This window comes from Hemicordylus capensis, chromosome 11, assembly GCF_027244095.1.
Source record: "Hemicordylus capensis ecotype Gifberg chromosome 11, rHemCap1.1.pri, whole genome shotgun sequence".
Lineage (NCBI taxonomy): Eukaryota > Metazoa > Chordata > Lepidosauria > Squamata > Cordylidae > Hemicordylus > Hemicordylus capensis.
The window spans coordinates 14,189,097-14,214,317 of record NC_069667.1 but is presented as its reverse complement, the minus strand read 5'-3'; the positions used below and the strand labels follow the sequence as shown (position 1 = coordinate 14,214,317).

Below are 25,221 nucleotides of genomic sequence, written 5' to 3'. Positions count from 1 at the left end.
TCCGACTCCCAATGAAGGGGGAAGTGTAGCAGAGGATTCCCCCAGTGTTTGCGGAAGGAGGCATCAGGGTCCTATCCCACGGCTGTGGGAGGTGGCAGTCCCTGCTTGGCTGGGCACTGACTGCCCTTTGCCCTGTGGAAAAGGCCCCGAGGGGGTCCCAGGCAGGAGGCGTGTATTGCTGCTTTGAGGTTTGGGGTGGGGGTGAGGAACAGCCTGGGTCACGTGCTACCTGGCGAGCCAAGAGAAGGGCCGACCCTCAGGCTGCAGACCCCTGGAGCAGCAGCCTGTGGAGTGTGTGGCTGCATCCCTGCCCGCCTCACCTGCCTGCGCTCACGGGCATCTCCCATCACCCACGTGAGCGAGCAGGCAGGTAACGGAGGAGGCCCTCCCCATCCCTGACACCTGCCCATCACCCACTTGCTCTGCTCTCCTCGCCTCCTCAGCCCGCTGCTCCTGCCACCGCCAGCTGCTTCTGGACCTGCTGTGGCCCATTATAATAATGTTGCCACGCTGTGCGGGGATGTCATTATAATGCACCACCACAGGCCAGAAGCAGAAGTGGTGGGTGAAGGCAGCAGGGAAGGTGAGGATGGCAAGGAGGTGGGAGGGAGGCCAGTGGAGACCTTTGCTTGCTCAGACAACAGGGACTGCCACCCTCCTGGGTGAAGGGGGCAGGGGTGCCCACGTGGGCAAAGGGGGTGGCAAAGTCAGGCTTTGCCAAGAGCACCAGCAATCCTTGGGCTGACCCTGTCTGGCCCCACTGCAGAGAGGAAGGGCAGTTTCCAGCGGGATTCAAAGCCCATCCTTTGCTTGACTAGAGGCAGCTGATGCTGAGAACATGGAGCCATCTTCTCGGGAAAAATGGGGGACATCTTTTCCGGTCTCCTTAGGATCTCCAGCCCCACATCTCTTCTGGAAACACCTCAGAACAACTTTGTGGGTATCAAGAGGCTCTTGACATGGGTAGAAGATTGTTGTGGGGGGACAGAAACAGTGTTCCCTCTAACAGGCATTCCCAGATGTTGTTGACTAGAACTCCCAGAATCCCCAGCCAAAGGCAACTGCAGCTGGGGATGCTGGGAGTTGTAGTCAACAACATCTGGGAATCCCTGTTAGAGGGGACAGAAACCGCCCTTCCAGCCAGATTGTCCAGTATAACCTCCCCGTCAGAGCACAGCCATGCACAGAAGGGAGAGCAAAGCAGATCCCTGCCATGGGGGGTCCACCTGCAGAGGTTCCCCCCCCACACCCCTCTCTGTGTTTGGGGAGGCATGCGGGGTGGAGGAGGTAGCAACAGATCCCTGCCTGCAGCAGGAATGGGACTCCTGCATCTGCCAGGGTGGTTTCGTCTGGCATCCTGGTTTTATTTTGCAAAATGAAAATGTCAAAACTATTTTGAAACACTGATCTTGATGCCTATATGAAAGTTCCTCGGGGGAGAAGGAGAGACCTCGCTGCATCGCTAAACTATGTTTATAATTAATTGCCAAGCATGCATAGCGTGTACTGTTAATTAGCTAAGATGCAGAGATGGGCCCAGGCTGGCGAGGCAGGGGGAGGGGGCTGGGGAGACTGCACGGGGAGCTACACCGGCTGCAGCAGCAACAGCAGCAGCAGCAGCAGGGAAAGGACAACAGTGGCTGCGCAGGGTCTGTTTGAGCAAGAAGCAGGCGGAGAGCAGCTCCCAGGCCCAATGGCTGGTGGGGTCCAGCAAACAGCAGCAGGCAACCTCAGCACCCATCAGAAAGCACACACACACACACACACACACACACACACACACACACACACACACACACACGGAGGGAGGGAGGGAGGGAGGGAGGGAGGGCTGAGGCCAGTCCAGGAGGCCTGGTGGCACCTTCCTTGGCTGCCCCCCAAAGTTCCAAGTCACCATCTGGGCCACTGAGCTTGGCAGCAAGGTGGGGGGGGGGGTGCTCCGCTGCCCCCCCACAACAGGCTCCTCTTCACAGATCCACACTCATGTGTCTGAATGATTCGGGTCAGGGGTGTGGAACAAAGGGGGACAAGCATCCCTGGGCCACCAGGATAAGGGGGGGAGGAGGCAAGGCTCCCCCTCGCCCCTCCCCCAGGGCACCCCTTTGCCCCACGAAGTGCTGGGAGAACCAGGCAAGGCCTCTCCTGTCCAGCTGGGGCTTCACTCCCGCATTGGCTGGCTGGGGGCTTCTTTCGCTCTCTTGCTTCCGAGGTTTCCAGGGGGCAAAAGGGCTTGTGCCCGGGCCAGCGGCAAGCTCCCTACAGGGCAGATTCGGATTTGAACCCGGGACTCAGCAAAGGCCACGTCTGTCTTGGCCCTGCCTGGTGCTTCCTCGATAGCCAGTGCCTTTTCAGAGATAATATGGAATGGCATTTTCGATACTATCGAGAAGTGGCATATTCATCGTCCACACCAGAGCAGCTGACATTTTCTGCAGCCCTCCGGTGATGCAAGGAGGCTTCTTGTGCAATAGACCAGGCAGGGAGGGGGAGAGGGAGTGGTTTTTGCCTCCCTCCCTCCAAAACCCTTTCCACTTTTATAAATATCTTCCTGAGAATCACCCAGCTTTTTGATTTCAATGGGAGTGGCTCATCCTACGGCTTTCCGGAGCTCCATTTGCTCCTCTCTTGCCTACCCTGCATGGCCTGCTGGCCATTCATCAGGTAAAGCTGCACAGCTAACCATGCAGCTCTACCTGTCAAACGACCAGCCTGCCAACAGAGCAGCTCTCGTTAACACTGGAGATGGAGGAGGGAGGAGCAAATGCAGCTCCAGTCTTGAAAATAGCTGTTCATCCTTTGGTGCCCACCCTTCTGCCTTGGCGCGTTAGGACAAGACACTCCTGTTCAATGGGAGTAATTCTCCTCATAGTAGTTCTCCTCATAGGTCAGCCAGCAGCACTAATCACAGTCCCCTTCTCTGGTTCCTGTGTTCCTGCATTCTGTTCCCAAAGGTTTCCTGCATGGAGAAATGGGATGCCAGTGTGGTGCAGTGTTTCACTAGAACTGGGGAGACCCGAGTTCAAATCCCCATTCAGCCATGAAAACTCACTGCATTATTCTGGGCCAGTCGCATATCTCTCAGCCTAACCTACCTCAGTGAGGACCGACATAACTCTAGACTCCTTGGAGAAAAAGCGGGATATAAATGAAAATAAATAAATAAAAATTAAATGATTCAAGTGTGGGGAGAACAGAGGTGGACAATGCCTGGATGATTATGTCGGGTGATACCCGCCCCTGCCCAGAAGGTGTGTCAGGCAGTCCTGGCCAAAGAGGCTGTCTGGAAATGAAATGATGGCCCTTACTTACAACTCGAGAAAACCAGGGGGCAGGAGTGGGTGTCCATCGGGAAGTTCTGCAGCTGAAGCAGACATTCAGCCTCAATGGTCAGCCTAGAGAAGAGATGGAGGGGTGCGGAGAAATGTTAGTTCGCTGCAGTTACAGCTGAACAACGAGCTTCAGTTGCATCAGGACTGCTTAGGTTATTTCAAAAGCTTTTCTCCCACTTTTGCTGCCACTGCAGCCCAGAGGGCCATGCAGCAGAAGGAAAAGCAACGGCAAAACTTCATCTCTGCAAAAGCATCCTGAGTTCTCCCCCTGCCTCTGCCCCCACCTCCAACTAAGTGCAGAGCCTGCACTGATGCTGCTGACCAAAGCCCACCTCTGGAAACCCACCACAAGGTCCCCTCCAGAATCCTTTTGTCCTTTTTTAGCTGGGAAGCAGCCTGAACCCCACCGCCTTCAGATGCTGGCCCTTTCGGATTCAGCTTGAAAATGTCCCTCCCCCATATTAAACTGGAAGCATTGGCCCTAGGTGGGGAGTCTCCTCTCCAGCAATGGGCTTCCTACAAGACGGCATCCAACTCAAGGGCCTGGAACTGATGACAGCCTGCTTGGGATGACACCAAAATTCTCACTGAATGACAACATTGATGACACCAACCAATTGGCACCAATAAATTGGGATGACACCAAAATTTTCATTGAATGACAACATTGATGACATCAATAAATTGGGATGACACCAACCAATTGGCACCAATAAATTGGGATGACACCAAAATTTTCATTGAATGACAACATTGATGACACCAATACGTTTTCACTGAACGCCCCCCCCCTTTTGTTGCTCTTGACTTATATACGAACGGCCCTGCTGATCCACACACTTGTTGGTGCTGCATCATTCCTCTCTCTCCCCTTCCCTCTTTCATGACACCCACCCACCCCTCCTGAATGTGGATGCTCTGCTTTGTCCATCCCACCCCTGTGAGGTTTGGCTCCTTCCTGGGGGGTCAGTCAGCACCTGAGCGTGTAGAGCACCTTCCCGTCATTCCAGATGCGGAGCAGCTGGTTGGGGGTGGTGATCCAGTGGGAGTCGGCCCTCTTGGAGTTCCGGAAGAAGGTGTCGGGGATCCAGATCCGGCTCACCATGTTGGTGTTGAGGGTCAGCGCTTTGAGGGTGCTGTTAAAGCGAAGGCGCCGGTCGTACCACGTCTGCGCAAAGAAGATGTCGATGGTGTATTCCTGCGAAAGGCACAGCCGAGAGCCGTTACCCGCGGCGCGGCCTGGAACGCAGCCTCGAAGACCTCCACTGTAGCAGGTGATCTTTCGTGAGGCTTTGGGATAAGGCATCGCAGATGGCACCCAGGGACCGGGTGGTACCTTTTGCCTTGGGGCGAGGGCAGCAATGGGATGGAAACTTAATTGGGGATGGGCAGGTGGGGCTCCTCTAGAGGAGGAGAGCTGGTCGGGAGGAGAGTTGGTCTTGTGGTAGCAAGCATGAATTGTCCCCTTTGCTAAGCAGGTTCCAACCTGGTTAGCATTTGAATGGGATACTACCTGTATGTTATAATTGTGATGATCATGGCGTACAGCTCATGAAAACCCCAAATCCACAATCTCAGAAAATTAGAATATTACATGGAACCAAGAAGACAAGGATTGAAGAATAGAACAATATCGGACCTCTGAAAAGTATACAGTGTACTGTGCTTGATTGGCCAGCAAACTCGCCTGACCTGACCCCATAGAGAATCTATGGGGCATTGCCAAGAGAAGGATGAGAGACATGAGACCAAACAATGCAGAATTGCTGAAGGCCGCTAATGAAGCATCCTGGTCTTCCATAATACCTCATCAGTGCCACAGGCTGATAGCATCCATGCCACGCCGCATTGAGGCAGTAATTGCTGCAAAAGGGGCCCAAACCAAGTACTGAATACATATGCATGCTTATACTTTTCAGAGGTCCGATATTGTTCTATTCTTCAATCCTTGTCTTCTTGGTTCCATGTAATATTCTAATTTTCTGAGATTGTGGATTTGGGGTTTTCATGAGCTGTACGCCATGATCATCACAATTATAACAAATTAAGGCTTGACTTATCTCGCTTTGCATGTAATGCGTCTGTCTCATATATCAGTTTCACCTTTTAATTTGCATTACTGAAATTAATGGACTTTTGCACGATATTCTAATTTTCTGAGTTTCACCTGTATCATGGCTGAATGGGGATTTGAACTCGGGTCTTCCCGGCCCTAGTCCAGCACTCTAACCACTACACCACGCAGGTAAGGCACAGCAGGCTAGCTGGGAAGAAATCACAAGTACAGTAATCCCCTATGTATGCCTACTTAGAAGTAAGCACCATTGGTTTCAATCAGTTCTTCTCTCAAGTAAGTGTGACAGAATTGCAGCCTGAAAAACTGTGCATTTTGTTGTTGTTGTTGTTCTATTGCTGTCAAGGAAAATGGTCAGGAAAGATATCTTCCCCAACTACTATTGGTAGATATCCAGTGCAAATTCAAGTCAATGGAAAAGTGCACCTGCTAATTTTCATATATGCAAATTATTTACAAGCCAATTTACATAATATGTCATTAGGGTGCCCAGATGTGGAGAGCCAGAATATGGCAATCCTAGGGCCAGGCCACACGGCACGTGGCCAATTCTCTCTTTCCACATGTGGGATCAGACATCCCACCTCCTGGTTGCAGTGAACGGCCAGTGCATTGCTGGAACTCTTCTGGCCAGAGTTCCCCGGCTGGGGCCAAGGAAGGAGCCAACAGGGTGCTTGGCGGCCGCTGGGGAGCAGTTCCTTAGCAGGGCCGCTCTGCTTCCAGCACAATGTTGCCTCTGAAATCTCCGCAGCCGGGAGAGGCTTTTCTCCACTTCCTCCGCTCTTTGTTGCTCTTTTCTTGCGCGGATGCCTCCGAAAGAATCAGAGGCCTAATTGGAGGAAGGCATGTGCGAGGGAGATTTGTGAAGGAACGCTATTTGGGAAGAATGGGAGGCATTGGGAAGAGGGTGTGTGTGTGTGTGTGTGTGTGTGTGTGTGTGTGTGTGTGTGTGTGTGTGTGCTTGCCACTGAATGGCAGACTGCCTTTGTGTGGCCTAGCAAGCACATCCTCTCCCCACATATGCACGGAATGGTAATTGGGCTCAGCAGCAACCAGCTTCCCTTCTAGGCTGCTCAGCTGCCTTCCCAATAGTCTCCCATCTCGGCAGCTGCAATGGCTCTGTTTCTCCGCCTCTCGCTTTGCCTGCAGCCACAGAGAGCTGCCCTGAACCGCAGCACCTTCTGCGCGGAGTGAAAGGCAAGTTGGGCTCCCCTCATAGGAACAGAGGAAGCTGCCTTATACTGAGTCAGACCTTTGGTCCATCCAACTCAGTATTGTCTACCCAGACTGGCAGCGGCTTCTCCAAGGTTGCAGGCAGGAGTCTCTCCCAGCCCAGTCCTGGAGATGCTGCCAGGGAGGGCACTTGGAACCTTCTGCATGCAACATGGAGGTGCTCTTAACGGAGCGGCCCCATCCCCTATAGGGAATATCTTACAGTGCTCACATGTAGTCTCTCATTCAAACGTAAACCAGGATAGGTCCTGCTTAGCAGAGGGGACAATTCATGCTTGCTACCACAAGACCAGCTCTCCTCCCTCTAGCAGGTCCCATTTGCTGGCAGCCCAGGTAGGAGGGATGCCCAGGGATGCCAGCCTTGGCCACTTCACACCGGAGGCTTGTCTTCCTATTCAAGGGAACCCTCCATGCTTCCCAAGTGGTGCCTGACCTCCTCACCCCATCCTATGGAGTGCCAAGGCCATTGCCATGGAGGGATGGCATGCGGCTGCCACCAGGAATTTCAGAGTTGGCACAGATGCTCCATGGATTAAAAAGGGGCCATTGTCATCATCTCTCTTGCGGTCTCTTGCTCAGCTGCAGGACAATTCTGGGCCCTCCAATGAGTGGAGGCAGCGGCAGCAGTGACCTCGGATCTGCAGCTCAGCCCCAAAGCAAGCTGTGGCCCTGATGCCCTCTCTTTTCCCTGCCGCCAAGTGGGGAAGGCCAGTGAAAGAGATACTGAGAAGACAGGCTGAGGCTGCCAGCAGACACCGCAGAGGAGATAAAGGGAGTCTTCAGCTGGCCAGGGGAAGTTTTCTTTCTTTCCCTAGGAGAAAGAGCCATTGCAACCCCTTGCAAGCTGCACACTTCTTTGGGACGTGCAAGTCTCACCGAAGACATCCCGGCAGCCAAAGACATCTTAGATGTATTTTGTTATCTCCAGACTCTGTTGTGCCTCAGGCCGTCCAGATGCACGCTGTGATTTGGAGGCACGTGACTAAATGCATCTCGCTCAGAGCACACGGGAATTCTCTGTGGTTGCTGCTCTGAATCCTGGGCAGTTTCTTTGCCCCCACTCCCTCATCAATGATCCCGGGGGGGGCTCCCTTCTGTCCCCATGCACCCACCCCCCAGCTCATTTAGGAAAGGGTCGGCTGCAAAAGGAAAGGACCTGCAGGGTTGGTTTTCCTGAGCAGCAAATCAGAGACGAACACACTCTGGACTGTAGCATAAGTTTACCAGCGTTAAGCCCTGGGAACAATGAAGGCTGAATGCCGATGTGGGGGCCTTGACCCCCTCCCCAAGGCCTTAATTCTTCAGAATCAGCTAGGCACAGAATTTAACCAGTGGCTCCACAGAGCACATCACAGAGTTCTTCACTTCCCCTCAAAATCCCATCACGCCCACGGATAAGACACTACCCTGCGGTTACTCTGGAGTAAGCCCTTCTCTGCAAAGGCCCCTCCTCTTCCTTGCAAGCGTCTCTTGAACGTATAAGCCAGCTATACTCTTTGTAAACAAAGATAGCCATAAATCAGACCTGGAAAAAGACAGGCAGACAATATGGAAGGCCTCAGAATGGAACGGGCCAGCCACCATTATTTCAGGAGAGGTGGGTCCTAATGAGTCAGTGGGGTGCCAAAGGAGGCACAGCTGCTTCTGCTTCCTGCAGCTCCTCTCTTGCCTGCCCTGCCTTCAGGCTGGCCATCTGTCAGGTAGAGCTGCACGGTTAACCTGACAAATGGCCAGCCTGCAGGCAAAGTGGCTCTCATTAATGCTGGGGTGGGACAGGAGAGAGAGGTGCAAACCGAGCTCTGGGAAGCAGAGGGAGCTGTGCTGCCCCCACCCACCCCGCACCCCACTCATTAGGACCAGCTGCTCCTGCATTCTTTGTAGAGGATGGTAATCCCAGGCTAGTATGGAAAACATTCCTGTGGCAGGGCATAAAGGCCCCCTTTGCTTCAGGGCTCTCCCACGGCCTCCCCCTGCTTGCCCCCCTCCTGGACAATGGCCGAATCCCTCCAGAGCTGCCCAAAAAACTCACCCCTGGAGGGGCTCCTAGCTCAGGGCTACATTTGCCCCCTTGGAGTGAACCTTTGTCCTTGCTGCTGTTCTCAAAGGCTGGCATCCTGACTCCGTGCCACCAGGGAAGTCCCACTGAAATGAACAGGACAAGACAGTCAAGTCATTTAGTCAGGGTGTCAGTCTTTGAGCCCTTTCTCACAATCACGGAGAAAGGGGCCCCGCGATTGCTGGGGAGGAAGCCTTACGTTGCTTGCCTCCCCTGCAGGCGGTCCTGGTCGCCTTGCTGGGCAAGAGGATTGCTCACCCAGATGTTCGCTGGCTGCTACAGGCATCCGGGAGGTTTGGGGACCAGGAAGCCCTCAGAACTCCATAACCCATAAGGCACTGTGTGACTGTGTGCCCTGCAGTCTCCCGGCTGGCAGATGGCCAGCAAAGTGGGGTTAAGAGAATGCTCTCTCTCTCTTCACCCCGTTTAAGAGGGTGGCTGGTTCGGTGGATTTGCTGCCAAGGTGTCACGGGGACTGGGCACAATCCTGGCAGTTCTCACTTGCGGGCAAGACCAGGCTGGGCTTTGTTAGCCTGGTTTTGCCTGCATGTGAGAACAGCCTCCTCGTCTTTTACATGTTGGCTTGTTTGGTTTGGTTTTAACCTTTTAACGTTGTTGTGATCTGGCAGCAACCACTTGGGGGCTGGAAGGCAGAGCAGACATCCTTCTATACATAAATAAAGGGTTCAGACCCTGGGCTAATGGGTGAATCAGCTGGCCCTTGCACAGCAGGATCAGTTCTTGATGTAAACCGATTGTGGAAGAGCCAGCTGATTGACACTTCAGTCCTGGGTTTGAAGCCTTTCTCAGCCACCCACTTTCTAGAGAGCCTCTCCTAGCCTCTAACCCCAGCTAGGAGCAGGAGTTGGCACCCCACAGCACTCAGTGCCAAGAAGAAGTTTGCCTGCCCATCTCAAGAGCGCGTCTGCAAACCTCCCCCTGACAATGCACGTTTGCAAAGGTCCTGTTTGCAATTCACGTTTGCAAAGGTCCTGACTGCAATGCCCATTTGCAAAGGTCCTGACTGCAATCCCCATTTGCAAAGGTCACATTTGCAAACTTCCTGGCTGACTAATGAGGAGCCCAGTGGCACTCTGGGGGCTGGTGCTCCCTCCCTCCCACTCTCTCAGGTGCAACCTGACACCACTGGTGCCAGCACTTCGTGATGAGAAGCCCTTCCCCCAAGGAACCAGTCACCTTTGGGGCCATGTAGGAATTTTTGCTCTCTGCCATGTTTGTCCTGGGCAGGGATGTGGTTTCTCCTTCTCTACACTGGTGCGCTTTAGTGGTGGGCACCCTACTGGGGGAAGCCATTGATCAGGATGGCAGGGGAGGGCAGGCACACCTCAGGTACATTGCAGGGGGAGGGGTCATCCTCCAGGAGTGGCCTTTCAGGGCTGTGTGACCAGGCCTGCCTGGGAACTGACCCCCTTTGGGAGATGTACTTCGTTCACAGAGGCTTTGGGGAGTGGGGCTGGGGACACAAGCAGGCCTCCCTTTAGGCAGCCCACACAGGTGGGGTTTGAGGAGCTGGAAGGAGGCAGCAGCTCTTCCTGGGCCTGCTTTGCTCACTCAGGGAAAGGGGAGGAGAGGTGGTCTCATGGCAGCAAGCATGACTTGTCCCTTTAGCTAAGCAGGGTCCACCCTGGTTTGCATTTGAATGGGAGACCTGATGTGTGAGCACTGTAAGATATTTCCCTTGGGGGATGGAGCTGCTCTGGGAAGCATCTCCAAGACAGGGCTGAGGGAGATTCCTGCCTGCAATCTTGAAGAAGCCGCTGCCAGTCTGTGTAGACAATACTAAGCTAGATGGACTTAGGGTCTGACTCGGTATAAGGCAGCTTCCTATGTTCCTATGAGGCAGGGACTACATGGGTTGTTTCTGCTGCTGCCATAAAATGGAACTTGCACTCTAGGCTGATTGAAGTTGAGGATCTAGGCTTTCAGATGGATTAATCCAAGCAGTGGGCTGCATTTAACCCACATAGCATTGGCCCATCTCACCTCTTCTTCAGTGGTCTGGGTGCCACAAGCCTCTTTAAACAGGCTAGTCAAAGAGGAGGCCTTTTTTGCAGCTTTTTCTGCTTGCTGCTGACCAAGTGATACTTTCCTTGTCTTTGCAAACTTTGCGGAGATAAAAAGCAGTCTCCAAAGTGGGCAGGTCTAAGTCCTTTCTGAGTATGTCACCTCTGCTCACGGGGGCAACTGACAGGGTCAGGAACCTAGGAAGCTGCCATATACTGAGTGAGACCATTGGTCTATCTAGCTCAGTATTCTCTTCACAGACTGGCAGCAGCTTCTCCAAGGCTGTAGGCAGGAATCTCTCTCAGCCCTATCTTGGAGATGCTGCCAGGGAGGGAACTTGGAACCTTCTGCTCTTCCCAGAGTGGCTCCATCCCCTGAGGGGAATATCTCGCAGTGCTCGCACATCAAGTCTCCCATTCATATGCAACCAGGGTGGACCCTGCTTAGCTAAGGGGACAAGTCATGCTTGCGACCACAAGACCAGCTCTCCTGTCCTAAGCATGGAGTGATTGCTGCATTTCCAGGAGCTGTAAAGGCAGGCTTCTCAAAAAAGGAGTCAGGTTGCCCTCGACACTCATTAGAACTATCATCCATAACAATAAAACAATTCCAAAATAAAACCAGCCACAAATCCTGTCAGTAAACCACAGCAGTCAGCAAAAATATAATTGAAAAACAAAAGAGTTCTGTCCCTCGGTTCCCCTGAAAGGCAGCCTCCACATCTGCCCACTCAGGGGAACACCATTAATCCAGAGATGTTTGCAAATGATTTTAAAGAGCAACAAATGGGGAGCGGAGGCCCAAGGGGGACCACTTAAGGGGATCCTGCTGCAATGGTGCCTCCAAAGAGTATTTTCCAGATGGGGAGAACTGCAGAAAGGATGCAGCTGCACCTGGTAGGCCCCTATTTTGGGCCCTGCGCAGACCGACCAAGAGAGAGGACCAATCTGGAGGGGGAGGGCTCTTTCTCCAGGATGCTGTGACCCTGCCACACACCCCAGGTGGACCCCAAAGTGGCCTGCAGAGTCTACAGATGTGCTGGTGAGAGCTGAGTGAGGAAGGGATGAGCCAGAGGGGGGTACCCAAGGCAGATCTGGTCTCAAATGCCCTTAAGGCAGTGGTGGTCCCGGTGAAATCCTGACCATCATCCAGGGCAGTCCAAGGAGAACAGGCAGGTATGCAGGGTATTGAAGCTGCTGGGTTCAGCCCTCCTTCCTGCGTCTCAGGGCAGTGAGCCTTGGCCTTATTCTCCAAATGCTCACATAACGGTGGTGAGCTCTTCTGCCAAAGGCAGGGCAAAAAGGCCACCCAGTTCAGCACCCCTCTTTTCTGATATGGGGCCACATTGCACTGCTCAGGGATCCACCCCACAGCAGAAGGAAATGGCACCCCTTGGACTTCCTCAGCCTGGGATCGGTCCCTCCCCACAGCGGAAGCTCAGATTCTACAGTACAATGTGCATGTGGGAAGGGGTGCTGTGTGGTGAAGCCAACATCTTGCAGCCAGGCAAAATGCCAGCAACAGAGCGCTGGAAAAGCATCGGATGAGCCAGCGTGGTCTAGTGGTTAGAGTGCCGGACTAGGACGGGGGAGACCCGAGTTCGAATCCCCATGCAGCCATGAGACTTGCTGGGTGACTCTGGGCCAGTCACTTCACTCCCAGCCTAATCTACTTCACAGGGTTGTTGTGAAAGAGAAACTTAAGTATGTGGTACACCGCTCTGGGCTCCTTGGAGGAAGAGCGGGATATAACATGTAATTTTTTAAAAAATTAAATAATTATGTGCAGATAATTCTGGGCAGATTGTCCCCTTCATCTCTTTCTCTGGGCGCAAAAGGTGAGGAGCAATTTCCTTTCTAGAAGGAAATTGAGCCACATTTTGCATCTCTTTGGCTGTAGTCTGCGCAACAGCCAAAGGGCATCACTTTCCACTGAACAGAGCCCCCTCTCCCCTCTGCCAGTCCATTCTTGGCCCATTGTGCATGTACCACCCTGTTCCATTAATGCTAGAGAAGGTCTGTCCTCTTCCAGGTACACGCAGTGCCCCTCCAGCTCCCCTTCCAAGGTACCAGCTGCTTCTGAGGGCCTGGGTTACAAGAGTCATGCAAAGGGATGCAAAGGCATGCAGTCAGGCAGAGCGCTGACGCTTCCCTTGGCCAGAAGCATCTGCACATTCTAGGAAGGGAGCACAGAGCCAGCTGTGATGGTGGTGCACATCTGTCCCACAGGGCTGAGAGCTCTCTGTTACAGCAGGCCATCTCCTTCTTCTCCCCCCCTACCCACAACAGTTCATCTTCACCAGAGCTGTGGTTGGAATGATTTCCTACATGGACACTTCTGCACATCCCAGGAAGAGGCTCTGCTTTCCCTGCAAGCGATGCTGGTTTGCAAAGCCGTGGTCTCTTCTCCATGCCCCTCCTTCACAGCGGTGTCCCCTGAGACCCCGGCCTCACCACCTCATTGATCTAGCAAAGGCTTCTTGAGCTCCCTGCTGGATCTCCTGGTCAATGACTTTGGCCTCTAGAGGCTTCCTCTAGTTTGGGGAAAGAGACGGACTCCTAGAGAAAGCAGGTCTCTTCCCTTGAGAAGTCAAACCTTTTCAGCTGTTCAGAGGAAAGTCAAGGGGGGAAATGCTTTAGAGGTTTGGGAGGGGGTGGGAATCAGCCAGATTTCAGACTTTTTCTCAGATGGTAAAAATGTTAACATCCTTTAATTTAAATGACAATTGGCATTTCAAACATTCATGGTTAGTGTTTATGCTTTTTCATCTGATGAGCTGAGCTTGCAACAGTTAAAACGGTGCACCTGTGACACAGCTGTGCTGCCGTAAGTGGAGGGATGGGGAGGGTGCAGGAAAGCAGAAACCTCATAAAGAGAGGCTCTGAGGCTCGGAGGGGTCAATGATCAGCAGGGGGAGCAGGGATGAGCTGAGGCCTGGCAGGGGAGGCCAAGTCAGAGAAGAGGGTCCTGGAAATCGGCTTCCTTTCAAAGGCCATCTCCACTTCCTCCTCCCTCCCCAGTGGGGCTTTCCAACCCGGCTCTCCATTCTGATGGATTTCCATGGATTTCCCCAGAAGATTCGACACTCACCATGTGGATCACAGAGACGGGCCCAATGCTGTTTACATAGATGTCCACATCAATGAAAGTGGGCTTGACTGGAAAAGAGAGCCAAAGAGACCAGGCTCAGCCGGTGGGGAAGGAACGGCATCAGGGGAGAGGGGTGTGGAGTGGAGGGTTTTGTGCAGAAAATGAGGGACAGTGCAGAACCAAGGCCTCTGCTTACACAGTTGCTGCTGCACAGTTACAGCTATTTTAGAGTCCTGGTTTCCTTCACCCTCTTGAAGGGAGCTTTAGATTTGTTAGTGGACTGAAAAGTAGACAGAATCTCACCCACCCCAACTGACACACAAGCTCTCCAGGGCTCCCTTGGACACCTGTCTCTACCTGCCTTGCTGGCTGAGAAGAATGAATTGAGCTCGCCCTGACTCCCGCCACCCATGACATGCTCTCTGAGCCTGGTCCATTCTCAACTTCTTGCGCTCCTGAATTGACATGGCCTACAACTTCCTGCCCACAACCTCCAGCCACTGTGCTTTCCTGGGCTCGGGAATTGGCCGTACATGACCCTTTGCAAAGCGAGAGCATCTGCGCAGGGAAGAGAGAGCCAGCCAGCCAGCCAGGGTCTTGGGAGCAGGACTTACTGCCAATGTCTGGCCTCAGTTTGTTGTCGTAGTTCTGGAGCAGGGCATTGAGGATGTGGGTGGCGTCCGTCTCCTGGGCTTTGGGGGTCAGGACCCACGTCTTGTTCGTGCTGAGGTAATCATAGTCATATTCCTCCGCACTCTCTGCCCTGCAGGAAACAGGCAAATGGTCAGGGAGCTGCCCGCAAGGAGGTCAGGACATAATGTCCACAAGGACATTGTAAACCGCCCAGAGATTTGTATATGTGGCAGTATAGAAATGGGGCAAATAAATATGGATGGATGGATGGATGGATGGATGGATGGATGGATGGATGGATGTGCAGCACCCCTTGGGGCCACCTTGGCCACTGTGGCTACTGGCCAACCAGGTTCTTCTGGGTAGCTCATCAACAGGGTACAAAGAAAACAGCCCAGCCCTTCCAAGCCCAGTCTCTACAATTCACTATGGCCAATAGCCATGGCTAGTCTTCTTTCCCTCCTCCTCCATTAACTGACCAACTCTCTTTTTGTAGCTTGAGCCAGTGGCCATGGCCATCTCCCACAGCAGCAAATACCACAAATCAAGTCCACATTGTGCAAAGAAGGTTTTCCATTCATCTGCTTTCCATCTCTGCCAACAGAGTGCAATGGATGACCTGAGTTCTGTTAGGAGAGAAGGAGAAAGAACTCCTCTCCTCTCTCTCCACTGGCCCCATGGTGGGCATCATTTTATGCACCTCTGCTGTTTTCCCCCCTTAGCTACCTCCCTTTTTTGGTAACAAAAAAACCCCTCCAAATGCTGCAGCCTTTTCCCATCAGGAAAGCCCAAGGCCAAGGAAAGCCCAAGCAGTTTGTTTACTCAGCCACAAGGCAAATAAATCAGTTGTCCACCACCATCTCTGTCCCTCCCTGCTGCCCAACAGCACACGTTGCTTCCACAACAGCCCTAGCCCCAGGCAGACCTGTTCTGCAACTAGCTGGAAGGGGCATTAAAAGGGAGCTTTATGGGAACATGGGAACAGGCCTCCTACCAAGTCAGGCCATTGGTCCAGCTAGCCCAGTATTGGCTCAGGAGTCTCTCCCAGAATCTCGGGGTGGGATTCTGCCAGGGATGGAACAAGGGACCTTCTGCTTGCCAAGGGGATGCTCAGCCACCACTGAGCTACAGCCCCACCCCCAATGCTTCTTTTAGAGGAGAGATGGTCTTGTGGTAGCAAGCAAGACTTGTCCCCTTAAGCTAAGCAGGGTCCACCCTGGTTTCATATGAATGGGAGACAAGAAGGGTGAGCACTGTCAGATATTCCCCTCAGGGGATGGAGCCGCTCTGGGAAGAGCAGAAGGTTCCAAGTTCCCTCCCTGGCAGTATCTCCAAGACAGGGCTGAGAGAGACTCCTGCCTGCAACCCTGGAGAAGCCGCTGCCGGTCTGTGAAGAAAATACTGAGCTAGATGGACCAAGGGGTCTGACTCAGTATATGGCAGTTTCTATGTTCCTATGTTCTGCACAGCACTACATTCCCAAGATCCTTCCACGATGCCTACTCACAAGTAAGTTCCACCGTATACATTTCAGTGCTATCTGAAAGCTCAGTTTGCAGGCACCACTCATTTTCTTGCTTCCCTCTCCAGCATGGCTGGGAGTGGGAGTCGTGCTGAGTTTGATCCCTTAAGCATTCTCTGTTTTTGCTCTGTGCAGAGGAGTGCATGTGTGGAATTACTGCTGTCTGTCCATTAATCCTTTCTCCTTTTCCTCCCTTTTTATGCCCAAATATCACTATAGCACCTAGCTGCTGAAATGGTCCTGGGGGTGGGGGTTGGGCAGGAGTGTCTCGGTGCCCCCCCCCATTGTGGGACCTGGAGGGCAAAGCACCTTCCCTCTCTTGTGCATCCACTGCTATCAGGCTGTGGCCAAGAAAGCCAATTTGGAATATGGTGCTCTGGGGTGCTGGAAATCTCCAGTACCAACTGGGCTAGTGAGATGCATTGCTCTATGCGAGGGTGTCATCTTGTCAAAAGGATTTCCAGACATGGCTCCTCTCCTTCATTACAAAGGAGATTTGTGGGTCAGAGGGGGGCTCATTCCTGATGTGTGAGGCCCTTAGATGTCAGAACTCCTTAGATAGAAGTTAGAACTCCTGATCTACCCATAAGATGGCCATGGGCAGAGAGACCTGGCCTCTGCCTGGCCCGTAAACCTGGCTAACTCCTAACTTAGTTAGATGAATTCCTAACTTAGGTGAACCCCTAAGGTGATAGCTGAACTCCTAACTTAGATAGATGTTAGAACTCCTTAGACAGATGTTAGATATGATGCCCTTAGATGTCAGAACTCCTCTCTGGGGGCTGCACCTGTCTCCGCTGCAAGAGTCACACAAAGGCCACCTCAGATTCTACAAGCGTGAAGTCTGTGTGGACCTGCAGCAGAAATGTGGCTTGAGTTGTTTGCATGAAATGGGCATCCTGTCCAAAAGTACACTTAGTCCCCAAATGCCAGTCCATGCAGGAGCACTGCCCAGCCCCTGCCTTTGGCAAGCCTCCAGGAGAGGGACGCTGCCTGGAATACCTGGGACAAGGCCTCCCGGCTGTGCCCACGGCTGCCCTTCAGGCCTGGCTTGTGCCTGGAATGAAGCTGCCTCACCCCATGTCAGATGAAGGGGGTCTCTGCCTGGGCTGGAACTGACAGCCTTGAGCAGCGGCACAAGCAGGGAAGGAGGAAGAGCTTGCTCAGTCGGGCCATTGCCAAGGATACAGTCAGCTGTGCCCCTCCACATCCCAAATACTGGGAGAAAAGGGCCACTTCCAAGGCACAGGGCAGTGGCTTCCGCAGAGGCTGCCTGACTGCTAGTTCAGTTTCAGCGGGAAGGTGGTGAGCTCCCCTCCCTGCCGGCACTTTCCAGTAACAAGTGCAGGAAGCGCTTCCATCTCCCAGGTGTAATAAGCAATGGCTGGGCTCCTCCAGGCACTGAGCAATTAGGGAGGTGGAGAGAGGGCTGGGCCTCGCATCTCTTAATGGAAATGTCACATGCAGCAAACATTTTGCAATCAGGGGCAGAGCGGATGGGCAGAGATGCTGCTTTGCACCTGAGCATTTCAATCCGGCAACTTGTGAAAGGTGCAGCCCGGATCCAAGCTGGCTCAGTCAGAATCAGAAGAGAGAGCGATCCATGCTTGACATTTTGCAGAACCTGGTGTCAAAACAGCCCCCACCTCTTTGGAAGAAGCAATGCATTGCATAGGAATGCACAGAAGGAAGGAAGGAAGGAAGGAGTTTGCCCAGAATTCTCAGGGCCCTGGGGGTGGGGCAGGGAATATTCTGAGGAGGTCTGAAGAGCAGGAGAGTTTCGTTTAGAAAAAAAGATGACTGAGGGAGACTTGATAAAGGTCTATAACATTATGCATGGTGTGGAGAGAGTGGATAGGGAGAAATTTTCTGCCTCTGGCATAACACTAGAACCAGGGGTCATCCCATGAAACTGATTGCCCAAAAATTTAGGACTGAGAAAAGGAAGTACTTTTTCACACAACACATAATTAGCCTATGGAATTCTCTGCCACAAGATGTGGTGACAGCCACCAGCCTGGATGGCTTTAAGAAGGACTTGGATAAATTCACAGAGGACAGGTCTATCAATGGATACTAGTCTGAGGGCTATAGGCCGCCTTCAGCCTCCGAGGCAAGATGCCAGTGGCAGGGGTGCAACGGCAGGAGACAAGGCATGCCCTCAGCTCTTGCCTGTGGGCTTCCCAGAGTTATCGGGTGGGCCACTGTGTGTGACACAGGATGCCGGACTAGATAGGCCTTGGACCTGATCCAGCAGGGCTGCTCTTATGTTCTTATATGAGAGCCAAGGATGGCTTCCTTAACTGGGCCAGGGATGCGTCAAGCATGTGAATGATCAGACCTGGGAGAGGACAGATGGAGCCGGCATCCCTTGCTTGAGCAGTGGTTGACCTTCTCCCAAGAGCATGCCGTGTCAGCAGGCTCTAATTGCATTTGGCTAAAGAAAGGGCATGCTGCCCTCCGCTCCTAATGATAGCAAATAGGCCTGATGGGCCGACCTGGCATGCTTTCCCGATGCCACAGAACTGGAATGGAGAATCCACATGAGAACAGCAGGTGCAATTCTGGTCAGGTCTCTAAAGCTCAACCTCACAGTGGCAGAGCCATACTTGGCAGGCAGAAGGTATCAGCTCCAGACCCTGGCAGCATCTCCAGGCGACCTGTGAAGAACCCTTCTTTGCTGACAATCCAAGAGAGCTGCTGCCAGTTAGTGCAGGCAACAGTGAGCTAGATGGACCAAGGGCCTTACTTGGTGGAACTCAGATTGATGTGTTGAGCTCTAGAAACGGAGGAGGAGGAGGAGGAGGAGGAGGAGATGGAGATGGAGATGGAGATATATGGCTGAGCATCTTGTTACAGCAGGAAGGCCTAGGGAGTTTGGGAGAAAGGCTTAGCTTAGGGAGAGGACAGCTGGTCCTGCGGTAGCAAGCATGACTATAGCTCATAGCCCCCATAGCTAACCAGGGTCTGCCCTGGTTGCTTATGAATGGGAGACTTGATGTGTGAGCACTGCAAGATCTTCCCCTCAGGGGATGGAGCCGCTCTGGGAAGAGCAGAAGGTTCCAAGTTCCCTCCCTGGCTGCATCTCCAAGATAGGGCTGAGAGAGATTCCTGCCTGCAACCTCGGGGAAGCTTCTGCCAGTCTGTGTGGACAATACTGAGCTGAGATGGACCAAGGGTCTGACTCAGTATATGGCCGTTTCCTATGTTCCCAAGATTGCTGGGTCCTCACCTGGAGAGGGTGCCAGTAGCCTGAAAGACACCAATAGAAGCTGAAAGAAAGACACTGATAGGAGAGGAGAGCTGGTCTGGTGGCAGCCAGCATGACTTATCCCCTTAGCTAAGCAGGGTCTGCCCTGGTTGCATATGAATGGGAGACGAGAAGTGTGAGCGCTGTAAGAGATTCCCCTCAGGGGATGGAGACGCTTTGGGAAGAGCAGAAGGTTCCAAGTTCCCTCCCTGGCTGCATCTCCAAGATAGGACTGAGAGAGATTCCTGCCTGCAACCTTCGAGAAGCCGCTGCCAGTCTGTGACGACAATACTGAGCTAAATTGACCAATGGTCTGACCATATGGCAACTTCCTATGTTCCTTTCTTCTTAAAAAGATGGTGGAGAGTGAAGGGGCACGCTAACTGACAGATGCAGTTATGGAGAGTGAATAGAAAAACTGATCATTCTCTCTAAACAAGACACCCGGAGACAGCCAGTTAAAGCAATTGCAAAGAACAAACAGAAGCTAAACGTCTGCACATTTACTTGTGGAACTCATTGCACTGGCCTTGCATTTGTCTTTACAAAAAAGCATTGCACAGTTCTGTGGCACTTATTTCTGAGAGCTACATGTGTGGGACAGGCAGACAGTGGACTTCTAGTGACCAGATGTTGGGTACCAACCAAGTAGGGGCCACGAGTGCTCTGAGGTTTCCCCAGGGACAGGCTATGGTGACAGGCTGTATTTGTGCTGAAGAATAAAGTGGGTGGGTGTGTCTTCCGAAGATATGGGGTGCTCTGTGAGGCTGACTACCTTAGAGGGCAAGGAGACACTTCCTTCTGTCTCTGCTTCTTTGTACCAGCTTTAATCAGGACTATTCGGGGCTAGATGGATGATGGGTCAGTGAAAAAGACCACTGCACACCTTCAGAGAGGTCAAGAACTGGCAACCCTGAGACAAATCTGGCCTTTGAATTCTGGCAAAAGGGGGGTGCAGATTAGCCTTGATACAGCAATGGGGCATGTGCAGAGGGCAGGCCACTTGGGGAATGGCAGCTCGCCACTCCTCCCCTCCCTCGCTTCTCCAAGGGCCCCAAGGCCTTGCTCTGTGTGGGGGGAATGGGCGGTGGAGGGGAGAGGCCGGACTAGATGGTGTCTACACGAGAGAGAATGGGAAACGTGTCATTAGCATCACCAATCAAGATTTTCCACCCCGTGTTAGCAGAGGGGTTGGCGCTGTGACAGTGTGCTCAGTCTGCTGACAGCATTGTCACCAACAATCTATACACTTCTTGATCCTGGTTTCGAATGGTTTTTCTAAATGTTAAATGTTTTTTTCCTGCATTATTTCCTGGGGAGAATATCTGTCACCTTCATTCAATATCCTCGAAAAAAGAATGAGCATGGGAAATCCTGTAAGATTTGTCCAAACCAGATAAAAACCAAAACAGCCCCCAACTCCCAGTCCTAGGGGAGGGGATGTCTTCTCTACCAGCAGCCCCACCGGCTTCCAGAAGGTTTTAATGGCTCTATTCCAAAACCATGTCTGTAGCTTTCAGAAGCCCCTGGACAGCCATCCATACCGGCCTGCTGGGAGCAATGGCTTCCTAGGAGCGCGAGAACAAATTCCAGGCCAGGCTGTTGATTCAGGGCAAGAACCGTCCATGTGCAAGCCCTGAAAATATCAAATATCGAGGTAGGGGGTGGCAGCTCTCTGCCAAAGACCTCCCCATGTGGGTGCTAATGCATCTTGGAAGTCCAGTGGGGAGGCCCACAGGAGGTCCTCTCTCAAGGCAGCTGCAGAGCTGGCCCATCCACCTTCCCCTGAGTCCCCCTTTGCAGGTGGGGAGCAGGGTTTGGCTGCACTGACAAGGAGGCAGGGTTCAGGCCAGGAGATGGCAGTCAGGGCCCCCTCCCTCCCTCCCTCCCTCCCACACGTCATCTGAGCCCATACGGAAACCCAAGCAGGCTCACTGACTCCTCCTATCCACTCTGCTTGAGCCAAACCTCTGTGTGAGGAAGAGGGCCACCTCCGGAAAGCTGGGCATCCGTGCATGACCCCCCACCCCCAGGGCCAAGGAAGAGCACACAAGGGGCAGCCAGACACACCCGTGCCTGGCCTTGGCATGGTGTGGTCCTCAGTGCCCTTCCAAGGGCCAGTCATCGGATTCCTGCCCCCCACCCCGCCCCGCCCCCACCAGCAGCACTTCTTGGAGGATTTCATGGACCTTAAGTCGGCTTACTCTGTCAATTAACTCCAGCCAGCCACATCTCTCTTCCCCAGAGTGCTGGGGAAATGATCCACTGACAGCATCTCCTCCTCCTCTGGATTCACCCATTAAGCTCAGCATCAGAGCGAGGAGGACTGGAGCCCCCGCATCACTTTGGGCTCCCTCCCCACCCGCCCCACATTCAGAAGAGATTTGCCACTTGCCGCCCAGGGAGAGAAAGCTCTCCTTCCTGCTCAAGGCAGGCAGACTTGGTGCTGGGCTTACCAGGGCTCTGCCCTGCAGCCTGCTGTGGATGCTGAGTTCAGTCCAGGCACAGATGAGCTGAAGTGTGCTGGGGAGAAGGAGGGTCCTCCACACCACATAGGCTTATGCTACTAACTGCTTTGAGATTAGTTTAGATTATATTTTAATGGAAAGAGGTATATGCATCAAACCAATAAATAAATAAAAATAAACTGCACAACTCCCACAGTCGGGGAGCTGCCCGACTGGCTGGATCTCCCCTGCTGTGGGTTGTTTGTTTCCTCCATACCAGCCAGCAGGCTTTGGAAACCACCCCAGCAGAGAGCTTGGGTGTCCCGGGTGGGGCCTGGCAACTCCTCTCTCACTTTAAGCTGACTGCCTCTGCACTTCTGGCAACTGGCCAGACCCTTTTATGCCTTATGTGCCCCAGGGGTACACAGAGGTAAAGGCAGGAACATAGGAAGCTGCCATATACTGAGTCAGACCATTGGTCTATCTAGCTCAGTATTGTCGTCACAGACTGGCAGTGGCTTCTCCAGGTCTGCAGGTGGAAATCTCTCTCAGCCCTATCTTGAAGATGCTGCCGGGGAGGGGACTGGGAACCTTCTGCTCTTCCCAGAGCGGCCCCACCCCCTAAGGGGAATATCTTACAGTCCTCACACTTCTCATCTCCCTTTCATATGCAACCAGGGTAGATCCTGCTTAGCTAAGGGGACAAGTCATGCTTGCTACCACAAGACCAGCTCTCCTCTCTGGTAAAGTGTGCCGTCGAGTTGGTGTCGACTGCTGGTGACCACAGAGCCCTGTGGTTGTCTTTGGTAGAATACAGGAGGGGTTTCCCATTGCCATCTCCCACGTGGTATGAGAGGATGCCTTTCAGCATCTTCCTATATCACTGCTGCCCAATATAGGTGTTTACCATAGTCTGGGAAACATACCAGGAGGCATTCGAACTGGCAACCTCTGACTTGCTAGTCAAGTCATTTCCCGCTGTACCATTAGGCAGCTATACACAGAGGTGCCTCTAGATAATTTTGGAACCTGGACTTAATGGTCTTTGGAGCCCCCCCCTATAGGTTTTGCATCATACCCCTATACACACACACCGTGACACATGCAGCATGTTTAACACATGGCTTCTTGATGGCCACCAGCTTGGATGGCTTTAAAAGGGGCTTAGACAGATTCATGGTGGACAGGTCTATCAGTGGCTACTAGTCTGGTGCTATAGGCCACCTCCAGCCTCAGAGGCACAATGCCTCTCAATAGCAGTTGCAGGGGAGCAACAGCAGGAGAGAAGGCATGCATAGACCTCTTGCCTGTGGGCTCCCCAGAGGCATCTGGTGGGCCACTATGTGAAACAGGAGGCTGGGCTAGATGGGCCTCCTTGGGCCTGATCCAGCAGGGCTGTTCTTATGTTCTTATGAGTGCACAAACACCAGCAAAACTCACAAGAATGTAAGAATATAAGACAGGTATATTTATGCAAATATGCATTAGCAGAAACATTTCAACACGCAACTAAACATACTCCCATCTCACATATTTCTTTCCACACACACACCCATCTCTAAAACAGCCAGTGCAAGTCACGATCACACTCGGCTGCCCGGTGCAGCATGGGCTGGCAGTGTGGCGTGGCTACCACACCACCCAGGACAGACTAAAGAGGATTTGGGGGGGCCCAGGGGGTGTGGAGGCCCTGGACTTGGGCCCCGAAGTCCAGGGGTAAGAGCACCTCTGGGGGTACACCCTTCTCTTGAGAGGAAGCATGACCACTGCAGTTGGGGGGGGGCATGGCACAAGCTCTCCAGCATCTGGCTGCAGTGGGGACAGAAGCCCCCTTTGCCCATGGAGCAGGCAGCTTTGCCTAGCAACCCCACATAGAAGGAAAAGTCATTGTGGGGAAAGCAGAAAACTAGCCTTTCTCAAACTAGCTAGATCATCTCCAAGTATTCTAGCCTGGTATAGCCCATCTTTGGGCATCGGAAGAGACCATAGCTAGGAGAATGAAGGCGCAAGGGAAGGAATACCATTTCCCCAAATCTGACCAGGAAGCTCTACCAAAGGAACCTGACTCCTGTGTGGTGGGCAGCTCCACTCTGACCCCCTTCTCCTGCATCTGGACGGGCTTTCCTGGTTGCCATGGCCCAGTTCAAGAGGCTGTTTGGATGATTTATTGCCCAGCATCAAAGGAAGCCTTGATGCATCTGTCTCCAGGCTCTGCTGAAGGCATCCTCTGCTTTCCCCCAGGGCAACAGGTCTGACCAGGACTCCCTCCCTTCATCCCAAAGGCCAGGGCTGAGCATCTTCCAGAAGCAAAGAGAAGATCTGGATTTGGACTGGGTTAGGGTGACTAACTAACCCTCTCTCTCTCTCTCTCTCTCTCTCTCTCTCTCTCTCTCTGTTTACCTGAAATTAAGTAGTATACTTCTAAAGGTGTGTCTCTTTCTGTTGTACCTGTATTGCTTTGCAACCACCCTGGAGAGAAAGAAAGAGCGAGCTGCCGATGGCTCTTGATCTCCAAGTGGCATCAAAGGCTGTGCAGAAATCTGGCAGGGTTTGGACAGAGTCTAGTCTCGAGAAGCGAGAGGGAGGAGAGCGCCGGGGAATCCCAGGGCAGAAGGAGCCGCGGAGGCGGCAGGGATAGAGACGGAGGCGGCGGGTGAGAGGAGCACGCAGCGCTGGAGCCCGAGCCTGCCAGCCGGTGGGGGAGCCCAGGCTCAGCTCGGGCCGCTCCTGCCAGTTGCAACGGAATTCTGGAGCCCCCCGTCCTCCAGGCTGCCCCCTCACTGACTCTGAGCCAGCCAGCCCCCTCACTGGTGGAGAGGCTGGCCAGGCTGCTGCTCGTCCTGCGAGGTGTCCCTGGCGCAGCAGGTCAGGGGCGCGCGCGAGGCCGCCGCGTGGCACGCACGTCTCTCGCCGAGCCCTTCGCCGCCCGACCCGCGAGGAACAGCCACCCTCTCTGCCCCACGCGCAAGCTGCCTCTCGGGGTGGAGCCCAGGGCTCAGGGGGCCTCTGCGAGCCCGGGACTGAGCTCTCGGGGCGGCAGCCGGAAGAGCCTCACCTGATCTGGAAGGCTGGACAGAAGAGCAGGCAGGTCAGGAGAACTTTCCCAGACATCCTCAGCGCCCAGCCCGAGAGGCGGCCGCCGCTCTGCTCTGCATCCGAGGGGGCGCCCAGGCGGCGGGCGGCGGCGGAGGCCTCGCCCGGGGAAGAGACTGGCAGGCGCGGCGGCGGGACTAGGCGCTCCGGGAGCCAGGCGCGAAGACACTTGTGGCTACCGCCGAGCAAAGAGGCTGGAGTCGTGGCCGGCGGGAAGGGAGCGACATCCCCACCGAAGGGAGCCTGGATGCCGGGCTGGTCTGGGGAAGAAGAGGGGCGCCTCCCGGCGCCGCTGCCCCTCGGGCGAGATCAGCTGCTGCTGCTGCCCCCTCGTCTCTCAGCCCTACCGGTTGCTGCTGCCGGCGCCACTCCCCGTTGCCCGTCCGCCCTGCCTCCTCCCCGAGCGCTCTGCCTCCGGCTCCTGGTTCTGCTTTGGGGGAGGTCGGGAAAAGTTGGGCATCGCGCCGTC

The 25,221-nt window shown here is 53.6% G+C and overlaps 1 protein-coding gene across 9 annotated transcripts in view; it reads right to left on the bottom strand.

The window, feature by feature from the left end:
- LOC128335744 (gamma-aminobutyric acid receptor subunit gamma-4) overlaps positions 1 to 24,846 on the bottom strand; it is a 34,059-nt gene extending 9,213 nt beyond the window's left edge. For 2 of the 9 annotated variants that reach the window (XM_053274458.1, XM_053274461.1), the window contains exons 1-5: positions 24,715 to 24,846; positions 14,422 to 14,570; positions 8,666 to 8,778; positions 4,307 to 4,527; positions 3,310 to 3,392 (exon numbers count right to left, since the gene is read on the bottom strand). In XM_053274458.1, the coding sequence (XP_053130433.1) occupies positions 3,310 to 3,392; positions 4,307 to 4,527; positions 8,666 to 8,778; positions 14,422 to 14,570; positions 24,715 to 24,770 (622 nt within the window). In that variant the 5' untranslated portion in view covers positions 24,771 to 24,846. Of the gene's footprint in view, positions 1 to 3,309; positions 3,393 to 4,306; positions 4,528 to 8,665; positions 8,779 to 13,807; positions 13,876 to 14,421; positions 14,571 to 24,714 lie in introns of those variants that run through there. The other 7 variants (XM_053274459.1, XM_053274460.1, XM_053274462.1 and 4 more) reach the window with 7 other exon arrangements.
- Positions 24,847 to 25,221: the final 375 nt, after the last annotated feature.